Source organism: Rhea pennata, chromosome 5 (assembly GCF_028389875.1).
Source record: "Rhea pennata isolate bPtePen1 chromosome 5, bPtePen1.pri, whole genome shotgun sequence".
Classification (NCBI taxonomy): Eukaryota; Metazoa; Chordata; class Aves; order Rheiformes; family Rheidae; genus Rhea; species Rhea pennata.
This window is the reverse complement of record NC_084667.1, coordinates 9,036,576-9,061,854: the sequence shown is the minus strand read 5'-3', so window position 1 is coordinate 9,061,854 and position 25,279 is coordinate 9,036,576. Positions and strand designations below refer to the sequence as shown.

Below are 25,279 nucleotides of genomic sequence, written 5' to 3'. Positions count from 1 at the left end.
AGTAATGGTTTACAATACTTATGTCTTCAGATGGGCACATTATAAGCACAAACAAATAACTCAGGTTGTGAGTATAGGCATACATACGGATTGGCCCCCTTTTGCATGCAAACCTATATATTCCACTCCGTCAAAATACTGGACCAAAAGATCATAGAGCAGTATCCTTAAAATTGGCATGTGCATTGGAGCTTTCCTTTTCAGAATTCATGTGTTTTTAATTGGTTGCATTATTTCTAGTAAAATGGTGAAGTGCCTCTTTTTTTTCCCATTAGCTCTCCCTGATCTTTTCTCTTCTCCTTTAGCATGACAAACTGTAAAGCTGTAGGGGAACCCTGATGACAAGGAAATTCAAACACTGAGTCTCCAAATGTATTTTTCCAGAAATGTCTTTTCTTTCTGCTCTATTTGTTACGATGACAAGAGAAACTATTTCTAGAGTTTGAATCTGGGCTGTTAGCAGGCTTTTTTGTTTTGGAATGACTGGGATCTCCTTTTCAGTTAACATTTGCTTAGACTGGGAATCTGTCATCTATCCTGTTCACAAATGATGAAAAAGACTATTTGAGCAGCTTCTAAGCAGCACTAACTTCATCTCCTGACTGTTCTTCGCTCCGCAAGGAAAACAACCATGAAAGAGGGGTGCGATAACACAGAGAGTATGGAGGACCTCCCAAGAGGAAGTCACTGATAGGACTGGACAAGCCTTCTCTAGGACAGGACTCTCCTGAAGAGTCCTTAGCTGTATGCGTACTGAGATCAGCAGGCTTGTCTACCCAAGAAAGTCGGTTTGCAGTAGGTTAAGACTGAAATTCCAGTGCAATGGAAAACATGCTCTAACTACTTGTTCAGGATGTTTTAAATAAGAGGTGATCTGCTTTGCTTTCGAGGCAAAATAATCTTCCTTGCAGGAAACGCGTGCAAAGAGTGTCTATACACAGAGCTAGTGTGGAAGACCATCTTCCTGCCGTGTAAATAAGAGTTGCAACTTCAGTTTCCTCCACAAACCCTTCCTCTTGAAGAGAAAGCCTATAAGGAACCCCATGTGGGTTACTATGCAAAATTTCTTGTATACTTTCTTCAGCTTTCCTGGGAGCTATTGAGACTGTTATATGGCATTGATATGATCTTAAAAAAAGTTGTGTAATATGCCTAATTCTTTACTGGCTGGATCCAATGCAGTCACTGACACCTCTGCAAAGAGAGCAAGGAGCACTTGAGAATGCCTCACTTTCCTAGAGCGATTATAAGGTTTTGCACAAGAATAAATGAGTCAACAGTGTGCAAAGCAGTAGAAAATCAGCCTTCATTTTTTTGCTGCTGTGAGAAAGAGGAAGTCAGTGGGCCAAAATTTGGCTTAATTTTCCCACTATAAATTTGGGATAACTATGCTCAAATAATTGCAGTCTCCATAGAAGTTAGGACTTGACCCTGCACTTGGCAAAATCCTACCCAAATCAGCAGGTGAACAGTTTGCCTAAATGGAACCATTAGTAATGATGGTCATACTAAGCTCCAAATGATTTAAATTTGCCTTTCTTCCTGTAGTGGTTAAAAATACAGTTAATTCAATCTGAAGTCAAGTGAATTCTTAGGTCTGTTAATTTTATTTCACCTTTGTTGATTTTGTTCTTCATTTAAAGTAACTTGTGTTTTCTTTGGATAGAGCACGTTAGGATCAGACCCTCCAAAGCTAAGAAGTAAATCATTCCGTCTTGGAAACGTCATTTATGGGTAGCTTCTCTGTCTTCTTTCTGCTAGAAACAGTCCCCCTAATGTGAGCAGTCGCAGTGCTATTAAAGAGGTGACAATACAGCTTAACAGGATTGGGTCTGTAGTTCATCAGGAACAACAAATCTTACAGTGTGTATTCATGTTCTGAGGTTATTTAGAGGTATGATATTTGAATTTCCTTTCATTAGGTTATGGAAGTGATTAAGGAAACACTTATCTCCTAGTATTTGTACCACTGGATAAGGTGGAAAGACAATTGAAGCTTTAGCTGAACTTTCATCTCCTGAGCTGCAATTTGCTTTTTAAAACAAGGATATTCACAACCTCTCCAAATCTCCAAGAGGTCTAAATGCTCTTTCAGCATTTAGGTGAGTGCTGCTAAGCGTACTCACAAACAGGAGAGCATGTGTATAAAGAGAAATAGGAATTTGTCCATAAATAGAGTGAACAAATGCTTCTGTAGTGAGAAAAGATGGTGTGGAAAGGAAGTTTTATAGCTACGTGCATTCTGTGCATACGCACACAGGTTTTGCATAAAGAGACAAAGATATCTTTATCCACCCGATAGATAGACAAACAGACTGACTGACTTCAAACTTGCACTTTCAGTACAGATTTTTTCCCCCCTTCTCCGGGTACTGCTTTTCAAAATTGCCTGAGGCTACAGTGCAGCACCTCAGATCCCCAAGGCCCATTGCCTGGCTCCTAATAGCCACTCTCCATCTGTGTCACATGAACAGCTGATGAGATAGCTCCAGTGTCTGTGTTTTGGAGAGCATATCCACCCAGGTTAAAATGCTGGGGTTGCCAAGGAGCAGTCAGAAGCCATTAGTGTTTGTGAGAATTTGCCTTGCAGCAGTTCCTTGGCACAGTGGAAAGTGTGTGTGTGTGTGTGCGTGCGTGCGCGTGTGCGAGAGGGATGGGGTGGAGAATGTGGGGGGGAGAGGGTGACGGAGAGGAGCGCTTTCTAAATAACCAGCGTCTTACAAAAGTGAACACTTGGTTACAGTATATAGGTCTGCCATAATCTCTTTGATTAGTTTGCTGTGATTTGACTCCCCTTTCCCTATCCATAACAGAAACAAACAAAAAAGAAGAAAGGCATGAGAAGGAGAGCGCAGTGACTTAAGGGTCTTGCTCTGGTGTTTGGGCAGATGGAAAGGAGCTGCTCTGCCTTGGGGCAGGGTGGTTGTAATGAAGTGGCCTGTCAGTCTGTAAATAGTGAGGGTCATCTCTTCCATGTGATGGAGGGTATCACATTGCAGTGAAAATGGAAATGTCAATAAAATTAATCTGCCAGCTCTTTGCTGTGGCTTTTTCTGTCTCTCTGGTCCGCGAGGGTTGGTTTTTCAGAGGGGAGGCAGTGCAAGAAGGGTGATCTGCCACAGGAGGGGCAGATAGAGCTGAAATGCAAGTTTTGAAGCAAATGGGCTGCATGTAGCAGCAACGTATTTGGTTTAGTAGCACTACAGAGCTAGACAAGGCTATAGGAATTAGCTTGTGGATCTATAGCATTCCTCAGGAAGCTATGGAGCGTCTAGCTCAGGCTACATTGAGCACAGAGTTTATTGTTTTAGGCTTTCTTGGACAAGGTTTTTACTTAGCATGGGATTTATGGCATTTACTGCTAATGAATGTCTATTCTTAAATTACAAAAACCACCGTCTCAGCACAATTCCCAGATGTCCTTCCAGGACCTCAGCTTCTTAAACACCAGCAGGGAGCATAAACTCTCCACTTCTCTGTTTTCCTCTTTCGTGTGGCTCCGGGCTAATGATGTGTAAGGAAAACACAGCAATCTATAAAGTCTCAGTGCTGTCCCAGTATTCTTCATTTATTTTGCATTTGATTATGCCACAAGTCGGATCTTGTTTCTTTCCTTTTTTTAAAGTTATTAGTTCAAATATTAATGTAGGAATATGGCATATATTGCTGCTCTTGATTGATGCCTTCCCAAAAACAGGAAGACGTGCTCGTATGAATTTTAAGAAAGTAGGGGTCCTGCAATGCCTTGCCAGAAGAGTTTTTCAGATACATAATTTAGATGCCCTCCAGGCAGGCTTTCAAGGCATTTTTGCCGGAGGGCAAGAAAAAATAACTATGACTGTTAAAAGTAAATGATTTTTGCTAATGCACAATTAATGCCAGGGAAAAGCACAGAAGAGAAAGATGTTGATGGAAAGTTCTGATTAAGTGAGAGCTCTACCTTGATGTGCATCTTTTTTTTTTTTTTTTTTTTTTTTTAATGATAATAATCACTGATGCAGAGATGTAGAAGTTTTTATGTCATGCAAATGCTATGTGCAGGGTCACACTAGGTGTACGTGTTTGTGCGTGTGTATGTGTGGGTGTTGGGAGGCGACAGCTATGGGGAGGGGCTCATCTGACAGTGTGTTATGTGCACTGAAGAGTGACACAGTTACTGCCACCTATGCAGAGGGCCTGGAATATATAGACTACAGAACATTTAACTTGATTACTTTCAGTATGTATTCAGAATGGTTGTAGGGATGCATTTACAGTGAATGGGTTTTCTTGTGGCAGGTTTTCCCACATTGAATCCCATAATTGACAAAGAGCTATTGCACGACGTCAAGCACACAATTATAATTGAATTAATGATATATGCATGCATGAGACACAAAATTAGTATTTGGAGAGACATGGCTTCTAATTTTTACGTATTCATAACAGCACTCGTATTTAATGAGAAACTGTATGTGCCTGATGTTCTATCAAATCAAAACAAAACTGTAGTAGAAATTATTGCTACCTTTTGGCTGCTATACTTTGTTTATTATATGTCCCCTTCCTCCTGTTTTTCTCTTTACTGTAGGAGATGGTTTAGACAACAGTGTAGCCTCACCTGGTACAGGGGATGATGATGACCCAGACAAGGACAAAAAACGTCAGAAGAAAAGAGGCATTTTCCCCAAAGTAGCAACAAATATCATGAGAGCGTGGCTTTTCCAGCATCTCACAGTAAGTGGTGCCCCAAAACAAAATAGATTTCTATTCATGTGCCTAATGAGGTTTATTCATTGTTACTAGAAATCAATTGCCCCCATAATTTTCTGGAAGATTATTAAGACTCAATTATCACTTGCAATTTTTTTTTCTAGATTTCCCCCCCCCTGGCTCTTGGAATCATGACAAATCTGAAAAAAACCCTATATATATGTGTGTGTGTGTATACATATATATATATATATATATATATATATATATATATATATATAAAGAGAGAGAGGGAGAGGGAGAGAGGGAGGGAGGGAAAGAGGGAGATAGAGAGTACAAGGTCTTATCACGGAACAACACCTACAGATAAAGTAACCATTTTTTTGCTCGAACTATTCCAAATGTTCCTAAAGATAAGAAGAGGCTTTCTTGCTTCAGCATATATAAAGCTCTGCCTTCTGGATTCTTTATTGTTGGCCTCTGTTTACACAAACCTCATATGTATTCGTCGGAAGAGAGAACCCCAATCTGTGTATTCTGACATATACTGTGGGATGCAAGAGAAGTCAAAGCAGCAGCTTGCAAACTTGTCATATGTTACTTTTGGTGAGAAATATAGGCGGCTTACGGGTTCCCTAATTCTTCAGTTGTGTAACTGAGAAAATAAGCACCTTTTAGTTTCTCTCCAAGTCCATTATCTTAAAAGCTAGCCATATTCACGTTTGGGGGAGAGAGATTAAATATGTGAAAAAGCAGTGCTTTTACTAACAGTCTATCTTTATCCTCCTGTTTGCAATTGGTTTTATGTGTTGGTGTTCTGTTGACTGTTACAGCTTCACTTAGGCATCAAAATACTGTTCTACAGAAAAGCTAGTAACACTCTTTGTAGTTTACTTCATGTAGGAAATAATGGAAACTGGTAAAATTATCGATTGATTTTCCTCCTCTTCTCACTGTAAAATTGTTTCTCACTTAATCAGGCTAAAAAGGGTAACAGCATTTTTAACTACCTCTTCTTCTGCCAAAGTTTTATACATTTCCAAGGTGGCTGATGTCAGTTACAGTGTCATGGTTTGGGGACAAGGTACCCACTTTATTTATGATGGGGACTGTCAAACTGATCTGCTAGCAGCACAGCTACGGGGGGGAGCAATAGATCCACATTTCTAAACCATCATTTTGATGTAAGGACATTAGTAGCAAACTAAGGTGCATTGATCTGGCCTGTGGGGTCAGGATTAGCTGGAATAGCCAGTGTCTCTGCTGGAGTAGTGGTTATTCTTGCCTCCCAGCTATGGCCATTTCAAAGGTCAGGTGCCCCGTACCCACTTGGCTCAGAGGAATTAGACAGAACATGAGTCTCTGGGCTGATTACTTAACCAAAGACAAAATAATGAGTCCTAAGCAAATACTGACTAATTGAAAGGGCTGTAAATCCATTACATATTGGTCAGGGATAATCAGGAGTATTTAATCACTTTTATCTATTCAGGAGCACTGAAGCTGCAACAGCAAAGCCCTGAACCTTGCCATGTGCTTATTATTCTCATCATTATCAAAATTACTTCACAGCTGTTCTTTGCTACATCACCTCAGCTGGAGATTTACTAACCTGTAAAATGTTTTTAATTTGGAAGTCGAGTGAGTGAGAGTGGAGGGTTTTTCATTTAGCTGTAGGGTATCTTTAGAGGAGCAGTACAGGGAGACAGCAAAAAAGCAGGGCCACAAATAAGCTAGTTTCTTTTGTACATGTCTCTGTTAACTCTGTTTCCTTTTATGAAGTTCGTGATATCTTGGTTCTTCTCCCTGCCTTTCTTTCTTGTGTGCTCCTTGAAAGCATTCAACACATGCTTATTAAACAGTCAACTGCCTCTCTCTTCTCTTGAGGAAAATCCTCCTGGCTTTTTGAAATCCCCTTGCCTTGTTTCTATCCCTTCCCTTCTGACCCTCTTCATTCTACATGAATTGAGGAAATTCACCATCTCTGGTGAGGATGGCCTTGCAAAAATCAAATTAAATGAGCACCAAAAAGCCCCAAACCTTTTACCTTCCAAGCTTTAATGAGTTTGCAGGTGTTGAAAGATTTACTGTGCTGTAATTCTCAGACCTGAAAACTGATAATGGAGACCCCTGACCAGTGCAATGTAAATTCAGAAAGATCCTTGCCATAAACACATGCAGAGAAGGAAGAGAACTCCTTTCTTTCAAAGATCTCACACTTTTTTCTCAAATTAGCTTGTCCATTCAAAGTGCAACACTGGCTGAGCCAGAACAGGGGAATCTGTGATGTACAATTTTATTGTTTCAAGTAAATATCTTTACAATGGCAGTCCATGATTCAATGTACATTCCTTCATTACTACTCTAACCTTATTTCAGATTGGTTTGTTCCTCCTTTGTGCTGTATGACCTGTTCTTGTATTACAATAATCCCCTGATGTACCCTTTTTTTCTTTCTCTCTCTCTCTTTTTTTAAAGAAACTAATTGAATTATCTCATTATTTTAATTTGTTAAGCAAATGTATTTTACATCTCAGGATGTGTTCTTAAAGAAGGAGCTGCTTAGGCTTTGCCCCCTGAATGGGCCATTGGTACATTTTGACATTCATGCATTCATTAAGGAAAGGAACATAAAAGAGCTCGGGTTGTATTTTTTTTTCAAACACCCAACCAGCATGGAGCAACTTTTCCATAAGCCACAGGGGTCTCTCTACATATGTTCTCAACTGCAAGCCATTGTCACCTATTCTGAATACCTCAAAAGGACAAATAAAATACTAAAGGCCAACTGTAGCAATTGTTAGCTGTTAGTCTCAATATGACAAAAATCATTAACCTCTGGTTTTCCTGGAAGAAGAAGCAGTGGTAGTCCACCTCTTACAGTGTTGATTAAGCCTGAAATTCCTTTAGACTGCCAGATTCAAAGAGAGTTATTCAGTTCTGTCTAAACATATTTATTTATGATTTTAAATAAAATGCAATTTTGGAAGGCAAATTGAACCATTTTACAAATTCTTAAGGTAACTGGTTTAAAAATTGAGTTGCTTAAGTGGTTTTTCTTTTTTTTGGAGAGACAGGTGCTTGAACTCTGATGTAGAATGAAAGTATCTGACGGCCTGTGTCTTTCAAAACCATTTCTGTCCCCCTATCACCTCTTCCATTTTGCAGTAACTTTAATTGCATTAGAAAAAGAATATGCGTGCATGCTTTTGTTGCTGGAAATCAAGTGCAAGGAGTAGGAGCTTCTATCATGTTCTTGTTCAGTTATTGAGCTGTGTCTTATATTAGGAATTACAACAGTACCGGAAAATGAAAGATCTGAGGATGAATTGGTTGGCAATGTGTATGCTTTTTCTGGATAATGTCCAGTGTTTAAGAAAGTAGAGGAAATCCTAGTCTGGTAGTATAAGCTTTTCAATAGTACATAAAGATTATGACATCAGAAAGGTAAACCTGACATTAAGGCTGTTTTTATTTGAGTTCAAAGGTGGTTAAAGAAAAGAAACAGCAAGAAATCCGACCCAAGCCGAGAGTTTATTCATCGCTTTGGAAGACTCCTTTTCCTCCATGCCGAGGAGTCCTTAGTACACTCAATTAGCCTCTCAGACATCTCTGCTTTCCTCTCTCAAGTGCTCCCCTATTTGCCCTGCAAAGAACATGTTTGATCATGAAATGAAAACAGGAAGTGCTCAAATGTATAGACACCTCTAGCTTACACCAACGTTGAGATTAGGATTTCTTACGCGCAGCTATACAGAGCCCGGCGCCTCCACGCTCCCCCACCTCGGCGCCCTTTCGAAGGGCAGAGGACCTTTAAAAATATATGTACATACTCAGAAGAGAAGCGAGTCAGAAAGGAAGTAATTAGACCGTTCTAGGGACTTGTACCTCTGGTAGTTCAGCCCTTTCCGCAGCAAACTGTATCAAGAGCTACATTTTCAACATTTTTCCCCTTCTTTTACACAGCTGATAGAACAGAGATGCGTTTATTTTGTGACACTTCTCTGGAGGGATAACCTTTGTTAAAATTCTATTTTAGTTGGGTATTTTATTGCAGTCTGTAAGAAGACGTGTATTTTAACTAAAAGAACCAGAAATACCAATGGTAGCATGCAAACTAAACATTTTATATGACTGTGCCAGATTCTCAGCTGATGGTATTCGGCATAGCTCCCCTGAAGTCGGTGGAGCTGACCTGTCTTTTACTAGTCGAAGCTCTATCTGCTAAAATTTATTTGAACAGTGTCATTTTAGCCTGACTTCCACAATCTCCTGGCTAAAAATCCTGCTGTTTACACAGTCCTGTAGAGTAGATTTTGGTTTCACCTGCCTCAGTGTCAAGCTAGAATAAGTTCTGAAGGAATGTGTTAAAATGACTTAATCACAGTTTTTGTACTTACCTGAACGAATCTTCCTAACCTGCAGTATTCAGGTGGCCAGACTGGATAATATGAATAATCTTACCAAAACAGAACTTTTTTTTTTTTTTTTAAAGATTTATGTGGAAGTATCTGATAATATAACTTCTTTTTTTTTAATGAATGGCTCACCAAGCCTTTTATACAGGCAGCTATTGTACGTATTCGTCAGCCCTAACCGTAGAGATGAAAGTTGCCAGCCAAGGCCAACGCTAGAATTTTGGGGCAACCTTGCAAAACGGTCGAAACTGTCCCACATTCATAAGCGTCTCCCCCCCATCCTGACCGCAGGGCCGACACCAACGCGGGGGCTAGTGCTCCAAGCTGCGTGCCCTCCTTTTGCGCAGAACCGTAGAGGAACAGCTTCCCTCAGAGCTGCGCTCCAGGAGCAGCATTCCCCTGCGGCTGTTTTTGCCGCGCTTTAAAAAATAATCCAAAAATTCAACAGACCTTGGTCCAGTGAAAATGGTGACCTGGAGCCTCAAGAAAATGAAGGCACGTGAAGGTGCTCTGATGAATTTCAGTGCTCGTGCCGGGCTGAGCTCCCAGAGCGCGGGAGCGGGCGGATGGCGTCGTAGAGGCCCGGCGCGGCGGGGGTCGCGGCGGGCCGCGCGCTCGTCCACCTTTCGAGGGCCTCCGGGGAAGGGAGCCGAGGTGGGGCTCTGTTTGTTTTAAAAATGGAGTCTGGGATTAGATCTGACATTTCTACATCCACCCCCTACGGAAAAGGGAACCCGGGGTCAGGGGGGGTGCGGGCCTCAAAAGCTGGCTTTGTCTCCCAGCGGTTAATCTAATCATCGTTACGTAGACATCTGTTATTTCTTCGGAAAAATTGATGCTTTCGTGACACAACGATCCACCTATTTAGTACAACAGCCTGAGTAATTAAATTAAAAAAGGAATATTTTTGCTAGCGCGCGCGCTGTGAAGCCGCCGTAGCTCCCCGGGCTCGCGAGGCACGCGGGGAGGGAGGCCGCGAGGCGCGGAGGCGGCGGGGCGGCCGCCGGAGTTTTAAGCTCCGTGTTGTTTGCCGCCAGCTTGAGGAAAACATCTGCGAATTGTTTGAGCTGAACCTTGCCGGGGACCGTCTGAATCTGTGTCATCTCTGCTGCATTTCAGGAAATGATGTCAGAGCGCATTAAATAACAATGCGCTGTGATTTATTTTCGCTCGTACATGCTGTCCTCAGCTCTTCTCTTCCACGGCAGTGTTTTCAATTAACTGTAAGCTTTCAGTTTAAAAAATATATTCCGCGATGCTTTTTTTTTCTTTCCTTTTTTTTTTTTTTCCGGATACGGGTGTCGGGAGGAGGCCGGGCGCTTTCGGGGGTCACCAAGGTTCAGGGCTGGCTCAGGGCTCTAGGTCCATTTGTCATGTGCTTATTTGTAGTGGGGACTGGATGTCAGCACTCTCGTCACCCATGGCAACCTCCAGGACCGCCGGTTTGGTACAAAGCGCGTCTGTCGAAGAAAAACTAAATATTCCGAGCCTATCAGTCAAAAGACCTATTAGATAGTTATAGCGAGGCCTGCATACTGTAGCTTCTGCCTTTATCAAACTTTCTGCACTCCCCCTTCTCCTGTAAAAGAATAGAGGACATAAGTCAATTCTGTCTGCCATCTGTCGCCTTTCTAGCTGTTCCTCAAATTAAAGAGACAGTCCAAAATTTAAATAATCTGACAGCATCATAGAAAGCCCCTGCGCAAATTATTACATGTGCATTCGATTTTGAACTTCTTGTTTTATTTTGAAGGGAGATCTTTATTGTACTTTTTTTTTTTTTTTTTGAGGGAGCTCAAAATATCTTGTGTGTTTCTGCTTCAAAAATAGCATTCTGAGAAATACTGGATTTGCAGTGTCACAGAGTTGTTATCTAATAAGATTCCAAGTTATATATAGGGTGAAATTCGCACACGCGTGCACGCATCAAACAAGCCACGTATCGAGGAGCCAGCAAGGGACGAGGAGAGGGAAAGCACCGCCCTTCCCGGGCGGCTGTCTTTGCCCCTCTTCCCCGCCGTGTCCCTCCCGGTCCCCGGTGGGGCCGTGGGGAAGTCCTCTCCCAGCGCTGCGAGGTGGCTTTGGGCGCTCGAGCCTGCCTGCCAGCCCCTCTCCCGGCCGGCCGCAACGGCTTTTCACCCTCCTCCGGCGGATGTCGGCTAGTTGTGCTTTACCTTTGCCTGGCTTTTTTTTTTTTTTTTGTGCTTCCTCCTCCTCCTCCTCCTCGTGCCCCCGGGCGGGCGGCGCGGGGCGCCTTCGCTCGCCGGCTCGGCGGCGGGCTGGCGTCGCCTTCGGTCGGCCGCCGCCGAGCCGGCCGGTACCGCGGCTGGACGGCGCGAGCGAACGTTACTGCCCAGTTTAGTGGTTTTCCCTGCCCTTTCCGCACAGCGACTTACTGAGAAGAGAGCAGAACTAAAAGCGCGTGCACGGTTTTAGTCGAGTCTGGATTAAAACGCCCCAACTGAGCAAGCTAAACGCGGCCTAGCAAAAGATAGGATCAGCCACCCGCGTTTTCTGGTTGATGTGGTGGGATTACAAAGCCTTGCGGAGTCAGTACAGGCACCAAGCGGAAAGGAAAGAAGAGAGAATGCGAAAGTCCCAGCAATGAAATCCTCAAAAGAAGAGAAACGAGAAAGTAGTGACGAGATTTCGTTAATAGCGAACTGAGGCTTTGAGGCTTGCAAGGTAAAAGGGGATTTAACTAAAGCGTATGCAAATATAGACGGTGTTTAAAAACGTCGAGAAGGCCGCTCTAATAAATGCTGCGCGATAAGGTCTTTGAAAAATTAAGATCATAGTCGAGTGGAGGTGAGAAGATTCTTTCGACTGCCTTGAAGTCCCAGGTCTTACAACACACACCATTAGAAAAGCCGTGCATTTCTCTGTAGTGCCTGTCTGAGAGTCTAGGTAGATAAAAAATATACTTTTAGCAGAAAAGTGGTTGCCGTTGTTTGTGTAAACCGATACTGCCTCTCTGAGTTTTGCCTCAGGACATGTTTATTTAAGGCCTTCCTTTCAAGATCCCTGAGCAGAGTAATTGGCTTTAAAGAAGTTTTCTGTAAAATTAGAGTTATACTGTAAAAAATGGGTATTTCTGCCATCGACTCACACAGTTCCAAAATTGCTGTGAAATGGAGATGTCAATTCTTATTGCCGCCTAATGAGAAGAGTACTTTACAGCAGACAATATTACTTTTGGTGCTGTGGAGTTTGCCTCGACTTAGGATACTCAGAATATTATGCATAACGTATTTTAGAGTTGATTGGCAGCAGTTGTTTGCAGTATCCGAAGCAAATCCAAAGCACCTTTAAAGATTTATTATTGTCTTTAAACATAATGGCAATACAGTTTTCCTGCTTTTACATTTGCTATTTTTATTTTTAACTGCTAGCCCCAAATCTGCCAGAACTAATTTCAGTTGTTTTGTCTAATACTGGATGATAGGTTGTCAACTCACTGTATAATGGCATAAAGATTTTTTTTAATCTCGGTTTTACCTTTTTATGATGGCATTTCAAAACACATACTTTATTTGTAGCAGTTGACTACTTATGTCCATAAAATGTTTACTATCTCATGACATCCTATTACAATTTCAGTGCAGTGAATCAGAGCAGCTAAGTAAAAATCAGAAAATATTTTAGTTAAAAAAATCTGTATATATTTATTTGTATGATGCTATAGAAATTTCGCTGTCATCTGGATCAAGCTTTTATTTTGTCTGAAGTACATTTTGATGGGAGAGCTCAGCATTCTGAAGTAGAAAATGCATTTGACTAAGTTGATAGTGATGGGAAAACTCTAGTTTGCTTTCCTAGTGTATACTAAATACATAAAAAGAATAGTTTTTTTGTAAGATGATGGTGTAGTATAGACTACTTTGAAGCTTGTTATACCAATTAAAAAAAAGATACAGTATAAGATACATTATTTGTTGATATTCTGTGAATTTAATATGAATCTTTATAAAAGTAGTTCTCTTTTCTCCCAGGTAAGGTCAAAAGTGCAGGTTTAATTTCACTGTGTTCAAATATTTGCAGATAATTCACTTATTACTCCTACAAGTGTGTGCCTTTTAATCTTGCTACCATTAACTCTAGTGGGAACTCTGATCACTTTAAAAAGTTGGTAACACTGGAGATGAAACAGTGAAGTTATGATGGGAGACAGACAAATAAGCACAATTTTTCATCCTAATAAGCATTAATTACCCTTTATGCATAAATTATGCTTAGATGATCTTTCAATATGGTCTTTCAGTGAGCCTGTATTTTATGGTAGAAAGCTGTATTTCTTTACTGCTTAACTATTTGGATATCTGTCATATCCTACCTTCTAGCAGAATCCTTCCCTGTGTTCTCAGGGTACTTTTACTTGCTTAGCAAAAGCAAGTTCAGACAAGGGTGGCAAAATTTCAGTTTAATTTCTAGCTGTAGCTGTCACCAGACTCCGTGCCTCTGTTTCCCAGTAGACACAGGACTGCAGGACAGCAGGACAGGTAGTGACTGCTCTTCAGAGGGCTTTGGATATTTACAGATGAAACACTCTGCGTGAGACCTGAGTCTTACGCTCAGCGTCAACGGAATTACAGAGGCCTGCGCTTTTGTTGTGGTTTTATCCTGCAGCTGAACCGGTGTAGTAGTCATGCAGTGCTACGCTTTGTACAAATATTTGAACTTTGTACACTTAAAAAGTTCAGGATGATTTGCCCTTTGTGATGGAGCATTTAATATGAAGTTAAGAGTGTTATGCTTTTTTCTGGTCTACACTGAAGATGACAGCATTTGCTTGCTGCAAGCTACTTCAGCTCAAGTGGCTCGGGCTTGGGTTATTTTTGTTTATCAGGTTCTTTCCTTGTTGGTGACCTGAAGTGATGATTATTACATGCAAATGGTATCAAATATCTTTCCCAGAAAGTAGCAAGAGCTTTGGACATAAACTATTGGCCCAAGGGCAAGAGTCAGAATAAAGGGAGTGCAAGAGTATCAACAAATACATCTTTGTGCTTCAAGAAGTCACTAGTGGATTTTCTCCTCCTCAACTGCCTGGGGAGTTTCCTGAAGCGAAATAGGACTTTGGCAGCTTTCCAGCCAGCCCCGATCATGCAGGTGTTTCCCACTTGTGCATTCCCCAGTGTTTGATTTAAGAAATGGGAAGCAGGAGGGCAACCCAGAGTGAAAGTATGGGACAGAAAGGCTACTGCAAAGTCCCTGATTTGGAAGCTCCTGGGCTACTAAGGAGCACGTGCAAATAGCTGACAGCTGTTTTGATAGTCCAGAAATGGAAGCAGATCTCATTCAGGAGTATAGAGGGTGAAATAGAGATAAAGGTCATGATACGTCTGAAAACAACAGGGAGAAGGAGTGTTATGCGGTCAGCAGAGTGACATATATTGGGGGCAGTCAGCAAAGGGAATGGGAATGACGTCAATCTGAAAATACAAGGAAGGTTTGCTGGTTCAGATGATCACCTCAGAATCTGTGGGTGCTTTAAGGATGCTTTAATTGCAACTGAAAAGGGATATTCTGATTATATTTTTCAGACATAAAGTAGGAAATGAAATGGAAACATAAGTGAAAACAGGTAATCGTTGTGAACAACCAAAACCAAAAAAAAAAAGAAAAAAACACATTTAATTTACTTCTCCCCCCATCCTCCTCTGCTGCTTCAGTAGACTATTCCAAGAGTTCTGTTACTTGGTCTGTCTCTTACCAATGTTATTTCTTCCAATTCCACACAGACATTTTAATGTCCCTTAAGAAAGAGAGGTGCTTCCTGAGTTGGTATGAACTTTGCCGTGGATGGTGGGATGAGCTGTAGTGCTTTAGAACAGTCGTAAGACACATTTGTTGTTCCCCATAGTACAGCTACTTACATCTCAAACAACCTGCTTGCTTTCATGCATATGTTGTATGGTGGCTGCTAGATGCCAAGCAAACGCTTCTCAGACCAGAAGAATCCCAATACCTCGTACATATCTATCCTAGGCATTTGCAGAAAATTCACCACTATAATTAATCTTAGCTGTCCTGGCTCTGCGAAACCTGAACTTGCATCCCACAGTGCTCTTCAATGCAAACAATCTTCAAAGAGAAAAATCCTTGCCTCCTCCTCTCTGTTTTTTTTCCCCAAGCACTGCCCATTTGGAGAGCAGTAATGTTTGTGAGAGAGTTTAAATCCCGCTCTGACCCCCCAAAACTGTATGTGCAGTTGGAAAATAAAATATCTACAAACAAATAAGACTGTGGGGTTTTGCTAGCATGGATATGAATACAGGTAACTCTAGAGCTGTTAAACTACCCCAGGTTTAGTTCCTGGGATCTGAATCCTACTCAAAACCCAAGCTGAAAATACAGGATACTATACACTCCCCTTAATGCTGTAATATCCTCTACTGCCTCTGAGCAAGCGTTGCAGCAAACTTCTTGCTGAGACTGAAAACTCATTCAAACAAGGCCTCAGGGCTCATGAGCTTTCTGCTCAGCGCCTTGTAGGCTCACTCTGCGAAGAGGTATCTAGCCTAAAAGAGGCCAAGTATCGCACAGCCGAGCTGGTGGGAAATTCAAACTGTTCTAAGCAAAGAAGTCAATAGAGCCGCTGTAGTGAAAGGTGGTGTTTGGAGTGAGATCACTGTGTTACGATCTCATGCTGAACATTGGGACTGTTTTTTTCTTGATGATTATGAAACTAGCCTGAGGCCTGTCTGGTGAGAGTCTGTAAGAAAGATATAGAAGGATGTTTGGAGAGGCAGGACCATCAGGGCCTTTATTCCCCCAAAAGTGTAACAGAGACTGAAAGAAGATGAGAGAATTATGAGCTATATACTCTTATTTTCAGTGCTGTCCCCACCCATCCCAAAAATATAAGAACTAGACATACACCGAGACTCTGAATACTGAATCAATGAATAAGTAAGGCTACATACAGGAAGGGAAATTACTCTGGGGAAGCAAAGTCTACCTGCAATATTGGAATTCAACATTATCCTACCTCCCTCCCCCCTCAGAAAAAAAAAAGTCGTTGGGACTGTAGAACAACCTGTGGAAGTGCCTTTGCTTAGCACTTTTAAAACTACACTCCAAAAACATTTGATGAAATTCCACTGAGAAACATCTTGTGTTCCTGGGGTTACACTAAAGCAGTACTGCTTAAAACATTTCTCATAGTTCCCTGTTTTCTTATTAATGATTAAGAATTGGAAAAATATCTGTTTTCCAAAAGGAACCTATAACCTCACCAAATTTGCCATATTTCAGGTTCAGATTTTATTTATTTAAATTTTTTAAAATGACATCTCAGTTACATGTCAATGGAAAAAAAATTAAAATAACTGACAAAGGCAAACTAAAAATGGGCTTGGGACCTGAAATGAAGAATTGAACCTGAGAGATATGTATAAATACCGTCCCCTCGGGCAAAGGCCTGAGTAAATAGTTGGGAATGAGACTTGGTGCTGAAGGTCAGCAGGCTTGGACTCTGTCAGACCAGCAAAGGAAGTGAGTCTGAGTTGAGGACCTTATGTTAAAAACATCTTCCTTTCAGATATTCAAGACAGAGAATGTGTCAGAATATATAAACTGCTTTCTTATATACACAAAAAGTTTCACCAATGAATATAAATATTTGGGAAAGATATAGGTCCACCCAACCCTTACCCAGCTTAGTGTTCCCAAACTTTTTCTGGCATCTGCTGCCACAGTAGTTCTATGAAAAGTCAAATGAAAACACCAAAGATTGTTTGAGTATTCAAAATCCACATCTGATTTGTAATGACTGAGATCCAAATATGAATTTAATAAGGCTGCTTATGGATTTATACAGAAATTCTAATGCTGAAACAGGTGAAACATGGCCTTGTCACCTGTTTTTCCCTTGCAGATTTTTATGACAATTTACAACTGCAAGAAAATACTGACTGAGTGCCTGCTGACTCAAACTGCTGATTTTCACACACAGCTTTACTCAAAAGCATCAAGAGGGAATAGATCATATTTTGAGTTTAAAACGAAATTTTGCTCCTAAACATTATTTTGTAATAATGTAGCTGCGGGGTTCCGTGGATGTCTCAATGACTTCCAGATCACATGAGCTCAGTTTGCATGTCAAAATGTGCGTTTTATTTCTTATTGCCAGAATTGCAAATTTAGCCTGAGATCTGAGATCCAAGCTGGATTCTTTCTGTCTCATTTATTGGCAGTAACAAAGATTATACAATAACAGTAATGTTGCAATTACAATAGTAAATCTGTGCAATTACAATAATAAATAGATGATGGAGTGGCCAGAATAAAGTCCAGTTTTCTTGCCTATAGCTAGGTTGGCTTTATGAAGAAAAATAGCACGAACTTCTATTATGGCTTGAAGTCAATGGGACTTTTTGTCAGTGGAGAATCAAATGCAATTCAAACACACAGGGACATAAATCGGTTCAGTAAGTCAGTCACTTTTCAGAACACCGCTGCTTAGTTTTGTTAGTTTTCTTCTCTTTTTTGCATTTTTTTTATTTGGCTCAACATAGACTGGTGAGTCAGGCCTGTTTGGCACATTTTTAAGAAGTGAAGTGACAAGGCAAAGATCTCTTTTTCTCCCTCTTAATTATCCTTCCCGAGAATGAGCTTGTACATCCACTTTAAGCATGCGACTGGCATGTAGTGCCTTTTGTAGGGTTTCGATACACAGCTCAGAAGTCACCTTCATGAGAAAAAGGAGCAGCAGCTTTCTGTGGCTGTATGTTGAAATACTCCTAGCTGCAAAAGAAGTGAGTAGTGACCTTTGCTCTCATCCAAACAGGGAGTATTCTGGCACAGAGCTGAGTTTTCCTACTGCTCTTCAGAACTGTAAATAATGTTAGTACACCCTGAATTCAGTGCATGCAGCACTTTACATCACTATTGTGTATCTTAAAATAAACAACATTGCAAGCTGTTTATTTTGGTGTTACTATGTATGCATTTTTTAAACAGTGGTTACTTAAACAAATGTCTCTGTTCCCACAGCACTTAAAAGCTGCTGTTTGCTCATTGTGGTTTTTGGGTTTTGTCACTTTTGTTTTGATTATTTCTGAAAATCACACTCAAGGATACAGAAGACAGGAGTAAGTTGTACTTGATCCAAACAAATGCTTCATGTCACAGCTTTTTCTTTATGCCAGCTTTTCCCATTTTACTAGCAGTAATAATAATTTTAGATTAGATCAAACTTAAAGATCACAAGAATTCCAAATTTGATCAAACTGTCCTCAATGCATTTTGAGAGCCAGTTGGGCCATGCATTTATTATGAGCATTTGACCCAGAGACAGCAAAATTATTTCAATAATATTAGTACAGATTTTTGATTTATTGGCCAGCAAAGCAAAAGGTGCAGAGACTGGACATCTGGGGAAATGAGGGTTTTCTCATCTCCTCCCCCATCACTCTTCCTTCACCCGTGCTAGAATCCTCAAGCACCAGCATCCTGTATGCAAAATTTTGCACTTGGAAATGCTGAGAGATTGATGGCAAAGCCGTTACCTACGATATCGTCCTTTTTGAACCATACTGCCTCCACTTTGTCACCCTTTGTGTGTACTCAAGGAGCTCGGAGGCTGCTTGGTCCGCAGCGGTTCTGCTGGAGGCTTGTGTGCTCCATGTTGTCTTTTCATTTCTAGCAGTGAGGTTTCAGTGATGGCTCTGGTTTTTGCTATGCTGTGTATACTAGTCACAGATCTGGATGAATGTGGCTAAACTCCAGTAAAGGGGTTATGAAGGAACTCCATACTGCTCCCTTTGCTCACCTCCCACCCTGCCCTGTAACAAGGGAACGTGACTTAGAATGGAAATAGTTTGGTACTATGCGAAGGTGATAGTTGAGGGATGCTCTATTCCACTTCGTAAGTCTTTCCTAGGACATCTTCAACTTGCTAGGGAAGAAAAATATTTATTTGAGTCTGGAGAATTGCATCCTACCTGCTTTAAGGCTCTAAAAAGCCGGAGGCTTTCTCTGTGTGAATATTACTGCAATGGAGGGAACATCGAGGATGGCACAGTGAGGCTAGCACCACCTATTTCTCAGCTGGCAACCATGGTTGGCTGTTGAGGGGGACTGTTGTCAAAAACAGGCTGTCATCCTTGCACCTTCCATCACTCAGAAATAAGGCTGTGGTTGCCCAGCCATGAAAGTGCTGGGGTGGTTCCTGTTTGGAAAGGGTTTAACTTGAGTGCCCCAACAAGCCTGGGAATCAGCACTAAATCCTATTAGGTGCTAAACTAGTCCCTAGCCAGCTCCTAGATCAGAAAGCCACAGGCAGAAGCTTTTCATTTCCTCACGCTTGGGCACAGCTGAGAACCGAGTCCAATTTAGTCATTTGTAGAACTTGTAAAGGCTGTCTGTCTTTTTGCAACAGAAAGTAATCCCTTTGCTCAGCTGCTAATTACCCCATGATTTTAATCAAGCAAGATGCTTAGATAAGGAAATTTAGTGTTTGAGAAAAATTGTGAGTGCAGTTCTTTTCCAACTTCTTGTGTTGACTATAAACCAGTTTGTCCTCCTTAATTATGGTCTTCGAAGATAAACAGGTTGAAGGGAGTGCTGCAGTCTTTGGCACAAATACAGCATATTTCAGTGCTTGGTTCAGCAAGTTGTGTGTTTTTGAGAAAGAAATTATATAGTTGCATGTACTTTCTAATGCAGTTAAGATTTATTATTTTTTGTTTATAGCTCAGCGAGTGTTGATTTTCAGTATGCCGCGTGCACTTCTTTACCTCTGGACTCAGGTACACTCTATAACCCCTGATCTCTTGGTAGAACTATGTGACAATTAAGGATGAGAGGAGCATTAGATAAAAACAACTGGCCAACAACAGTGCACTTTGACTATCAGTGCACGTTCTGTCATTCCTACTCCTAAGGGATGACAGTGTAAAATACCAGTGCTCCCCAACCTTCCTATTCACTCTAACCTTTTCATCTAATTTACAGAGCTATTCCCCATGTTGTGTTTTTTTCTCTCCGCTTGCTGATTATTTCTCTCATAATCAGCCCTACCACAAGTCTCCCAAGTCTTACTGTTCTGCTTCTCTCACCGACACTGGGGCTAAAGCTGCTGCAACGCTAGTTCTAATGTATACCTTGAAAAAAAGTATGTCATAAACATTTTTTCCAGTGAAAATGCTATGCCAGTGCTCTAATTTGTGACTAACAAACATTTGTCACTAACATCATCTACTTTTGTAGATGAATGCTTTCCTTCTTATTTCTAAGTGACAGAAGATGGTAGAAGGGTAAACATTTTAAATGCCATTAACACAAATGAAAACCACTTATCAACAGAAAACTTTTGTGAAAAAGAACAGTTAATATTAAGAAACAGTTAATATTAAAAAGCATTTTAAGAGATATTTTTATCATTTTGGGGACAAAACAAGAAGATCTGCTCTATTGGGCCAGACTAATGGTCCATTTAGTCCAGCATCATGTCTCTGGTAAGAGACAGCGATTGGTGGTGATGGGACTAAGAAAAGAAGCAAGTGTAGGATGATCCTGGATGCGCTGGTACATATCCTAGCTTCCAGCAGGCAGAAGTTTAAAGGCAAGGCTTCCTGAGCCAAAAGTTTACATCCAGACCATAATGTTAAAGATTCATTGATGAATTTACATTTTTGGGGGGACCTATTATTGACCAAGCCATATGTTCATGAGCTGCAACACCTTAATTTGGGGTTGTTTAGATCTCTGGGGACATTTGTAAGAATATTTTCTGATATGGAATGGGATATTGAATAACCTTCAAATTTCTTAACACGTGGCCCTAAGTTCCTACACTGTAATAATAAAAAGGAAGAGAGAGCAAGCATATCAGTTAATACTGCATTTAAAATTAAATCTGATATCTTTCATGTATCAACAGGAAAAAATTAGCAGCCGTATCATTTTCTTATCAGTTTTGATGATCTTTTCTTTGTTACCCTGATTATATCACTAAAATCAGTCCAGATCTTTTCAGCATCCCATTCACCATCTCTCTAATTCCATTCTTCACACGATTGGCTCCATCAAAATAAAATACGGACCAGTCCAGGTATTTGGTGGTGTTCTTTTAAATATATATCCCCACTATGTTCTGGTTGAAAGCAGTCGCATAGTTTTGACATAACCTAATCATGTGCAAAGTGGAACCTTTTGTAGCTGGTTCTTGCAGACAATTTTTTTTTTCTTCTTCGTCTTCTCCTCCTTCCCTCGGCCCCTTTAGAGCTGCTGGAGGGCGTTGTTGAGAAGTTGCTACCGTTGATACAGTTGCTATTAATCACAGCCTGCCATGTTGTGACGCAGGTTCTAATAACGTCCCATTGAGCTGCTGTTGTATGCTGGAGGCTTACCAACAGCACTGGGCCTTTGATATTCATCTCACACCAGGATAAAGAAAATGTAGAGTTTTTTTTTTTTATTTTTTTAAAAAAAAACAACTGCAAATAGGCAAAGAACAAAAAAAGGGGGAAAACATAGCAAAATCAAAACCAGACACGCTTTCTGTGTGCTGCTTCGTTTGCCATGGGAGCAGCAAAGCTATAAATCTCTGCTGTGTTGTTTGAAAATTGAACATGAGGCTGCTAAATTTATCATTCATTCTTTGTTGTTTCTGGGTAGTAGCTGCCTGACTTGGCTGACTTTGGTTTCTGTCCCCTCCTCAATAACAATTTTTGTTGTCGTTGTTGTTTCAATACATGACACACACAAATCACAATTTTAGTGGATCAAAGAATATTGGAGGATTTAGTAAAGTGCTCGTAAAGGGGAGGAGGAACAAATTTGCTGCATGTTACACATCATGCTTCCTTGGCAACTGATTCCCTCACATTCATAATTACAGGAACATAATTTTTAAAAAGCAGCATGGGCAGGGGGAGGGAGAGGGAACACATCCTTTGGTTAAAGGCATTTGGAATTTTTAAAAATTGGGAGTCTTTGAAAAGAAAAAAAAAGTTCACCCGTATGCTCTCTAAAGATTAAACCTGGAACCTGATAGAACTGCACAATCACCTTCTTTTGTTAGCACTTCTTGTCCATGTTGAACTGCAAAGAAAAAAAGGTGGAAAGCAAGCCTGCTACAGATGTGACTAGCTATGAATATTCATGAATACCATTGCTCCTCCTTTTCTACTGGCATCCAAGCCGTTCTGATCTCCCTCTCTCTCTCCCTTTTCCTCTTCTCCTTTCCATTCCCTTTCCTTCCTTGAGACTGAACAAGACTGCAGTTTTATTTCGGTAACAGCATAGCATGATACAGTTATCAGTGGCCTCAGAAGCCTTTTATTTCCATAAAAAAAAAACAAAAGAAAAAAGAAAAAAATTGTAATTATCCACAGTTTTATGAATCCACCTCCCCTTAATGTTCATTATTTAAACCAGCAGCAATTACAAGTTCAAAGGGGTTTAGAGGGCCAGCAACCCGCATAATCACTGCCAAATTAAGCGGGACTCATTCGTCACAGAAGAGTACACTCTGAGCAGTGAATCATGCATGCAGTGACAGGCACTGATTTACATAAAGACGAAATCTGTGCCCTCTAGGGCTGAGCGTTACTTTATCTCAGTGGCCCTGTGATATATGCATTTTCTTTTGGTGTTAGGAAGGTTCAGAGACTGATGCTGTCTAATACATGGTATTTTATTCTCCCCAGCACTAGTACTGTTGCCACTAATTTGTGTATATGTGTGTTTAACTAACAATAATCCAAACTTCATGGCACTAGAGTGTTTAAAAAGCAAAGTTTCAACCTGAAAATCTCTTCTCTAATCTGTTTTGATTCTTCTGGACCTTTTGAATTCCTTTTTTATTATAATCAATTTGCAGACAGAAAAGTCATTCTTGAAAAAAATGACTTTGATTCCCACTCTGTTTAATCAAAATAATTTTTGAAAGGAATTGTAAATACATGTACAGGTACAGTATCAAAAGACTGAGGCTAGACTTGTTGTTTCATCCATAGTTTGCTAACTATCTCAAGATACTTTAAGTCAACACACTCCCTCCTGATGGAGACATGCTATGGGATCTGGAAGGGCTGCATCAATCCAGCCCATCCATACCTAATATAGCAGAAGATAAAAATTCTCTGTTATAAAGGGTTTCCTTACTTTTCCCATGCTATTCCGTGCTCTGCTTTTTTGATTCTGAGCTCTTGAAAGATACTTTTATATTCAGCTTTAAGACCAAATTCTACTCACTTCAGATACCTACACCCACTGAAGATACCATGGTTAATCATGTAAGCAAGGTGAATAGCTGTTGACCCTTGATGTAGAAAATGAATCAAGGCTGGGAGTAGCTCTACTCCTATACATCAGTGAAACTGGAAAAGTAGCTTTTGTGTAATCATTACTTCCCTTCAGCTATGTTAGCTGCAACTCTCTCCTCCTTCCCAGCAGGGCTGTGGAATAAGCACTACACACAGTGGTTTGAAAAGGTACCTACCTCTCCTCCATTAGGGATGGCTCATCAAACTTTATTTAGGGATGCACCCGCTACCAATTTTGAGAGAATTCCTTAACATACAGAGACATTTTATCTAAAAAGGAGTTAGAGTCTCAGCTGTCCCTAAATCACAGCAGAGGGACCACAAAACGTCTGACTATGGCACCTTGACACAAAGGCTTTCTACCCCAGCCTTGGTGTAGATTAGCGGTAGCTGGAGGTGTCAGAACGTAACAGTGGTCTGATCAGACCTTCCTTTTGCTTTGACATGCCACTGCACTGGGGAGTATGGTGTAGATCTAGCATTGCTGGCTCTCCTCCAGTTGAATAAGTCTGTCTGCTTTCTGGTCCCATTAGACCATTTTAGTGGTAAGGAAGACTAGGGCTATAGCAGAGAGGCTGGCACAAGTATTCTGCATGTGAACGCACAAGCTCATTTTTTACACTCTGTCACGTGCATATGAAGGAGATTCATGTTGCATGTACAAATCACAGAGGAAAATGGGATTTGCATATGTCATTGCACCGCCTGTGCAAGTGGCTGTGTGCAGCTCCTACGTCCCCACAACACTATGTTCTCTGAGAAAGAATTTGACTCGTTTAGATAAATGGCATATAAACTTAAAGCAAAGCATACCTGCAGCATTTTTTATGTCCCTATTGAATTTTAAGTCTACTGTATGTCCTGTGAAGGCACTGAGGATCTCATGGGTACAGTTTAAGTACTATTTTTAGGTAATAGCACGTATTATTACAAAAATTGTTTTTATGACTGGTAAATAAAAACTGTACACTGAGTCTGATAAGGATCATTTTACCATTGTAAAATCAGAATAAGTGCAAAATGGCTGAAATGGCGATTATGATATAGACTAACAGTTTTGGGTTTTTTTGCGATAGTCTGTAGATGAAAGTAGAGTGAAGGTCATATGTGATGGCAGCAGATTTGTGTGAATGGCCTTTTTAGGTTTATTCTTTTATATAATATAGAGTTCAAGAATCACAGAAGTTTATACTAAGATAAATATTTACTATATTACGTAACATATAACCCCTCTTGTTTCTTCTGTATTTATTTTTTTAATTAATGCCTGAAAGATGTTATGTTATTAAGTGAAGTTGGGAAATTCTTTATCATCATAATTTTTCAAAGAATCTAGAAAGTAAGGTAATGATTAACAATGGAGAGATGTGACAATGAAAACTTCTTTGTTATGTGGGACTCTTTTCCATTTTATTGAACTAAAATATTTTAATACACAGAACTTGGCCTCTGGAAGTGTCTCTCTTTGGATATTTCTGGCTTCCATGTGTTGTCTTGAAATTTCCATTTGTTTATCAAGGTCTTTTACAGAAAATTGAATCTTGCTGAAGTGTTTTAAGAAGTTATGTCCCTACAACAGAGTTGTCAGAAAGGAGCTGCAAAGCCTTCACCCACCTAATTTCTCACAGTTTGGCATTTTAGCTTTAACTTAGTTTCATCAGTAGTTTAAGTTAAGATGTCAAGTTTTGTTGGCCTGGCTTTTAGGAACTTAAACTACCTCAATAGGATTCATCAGAGGTCATTTTTCAAAGTTCAAAGAGCTTTTTGTGATTATTTTAAAGTGAAAGGGAGTAGTGTAAGCTTGATTTTGGCCGGTTTTAGGGAATAGCATGTTAGCACGCATGGAACTGGGACACTGGAGCTGTCTTCTCCATGTCTACCTCATTTTAAAAT

General features: G+C 40.5%; 1 protein-coding gene across 4 annotated transcripts in view; it reads left to right on the top strand.

The window, feature by feature from the left end:
• Nucleotides 1–25,279, top strand: part of MEIS2 (Meis homeobox 2) — a 170,658-nt gene that overhangs the window by 46,925 nt on the left and 98,454 nt on the right. For all 4 annotated transcript variants that reach the window (XM_062575815.1, XM_062575813.1, XM_062575817.1 and 1 more), the window contains exon 8: nucleotides 4,571–4,716. In XM_062575815.1, coding sequence (XP_062431799.1) covers nucleotides 4,571–4,716 — 146 coding nt within the window. The remainder of the gene's footprint in view (nucleotides 1–4,570; nucleotides 4,717–25,279) is intronic.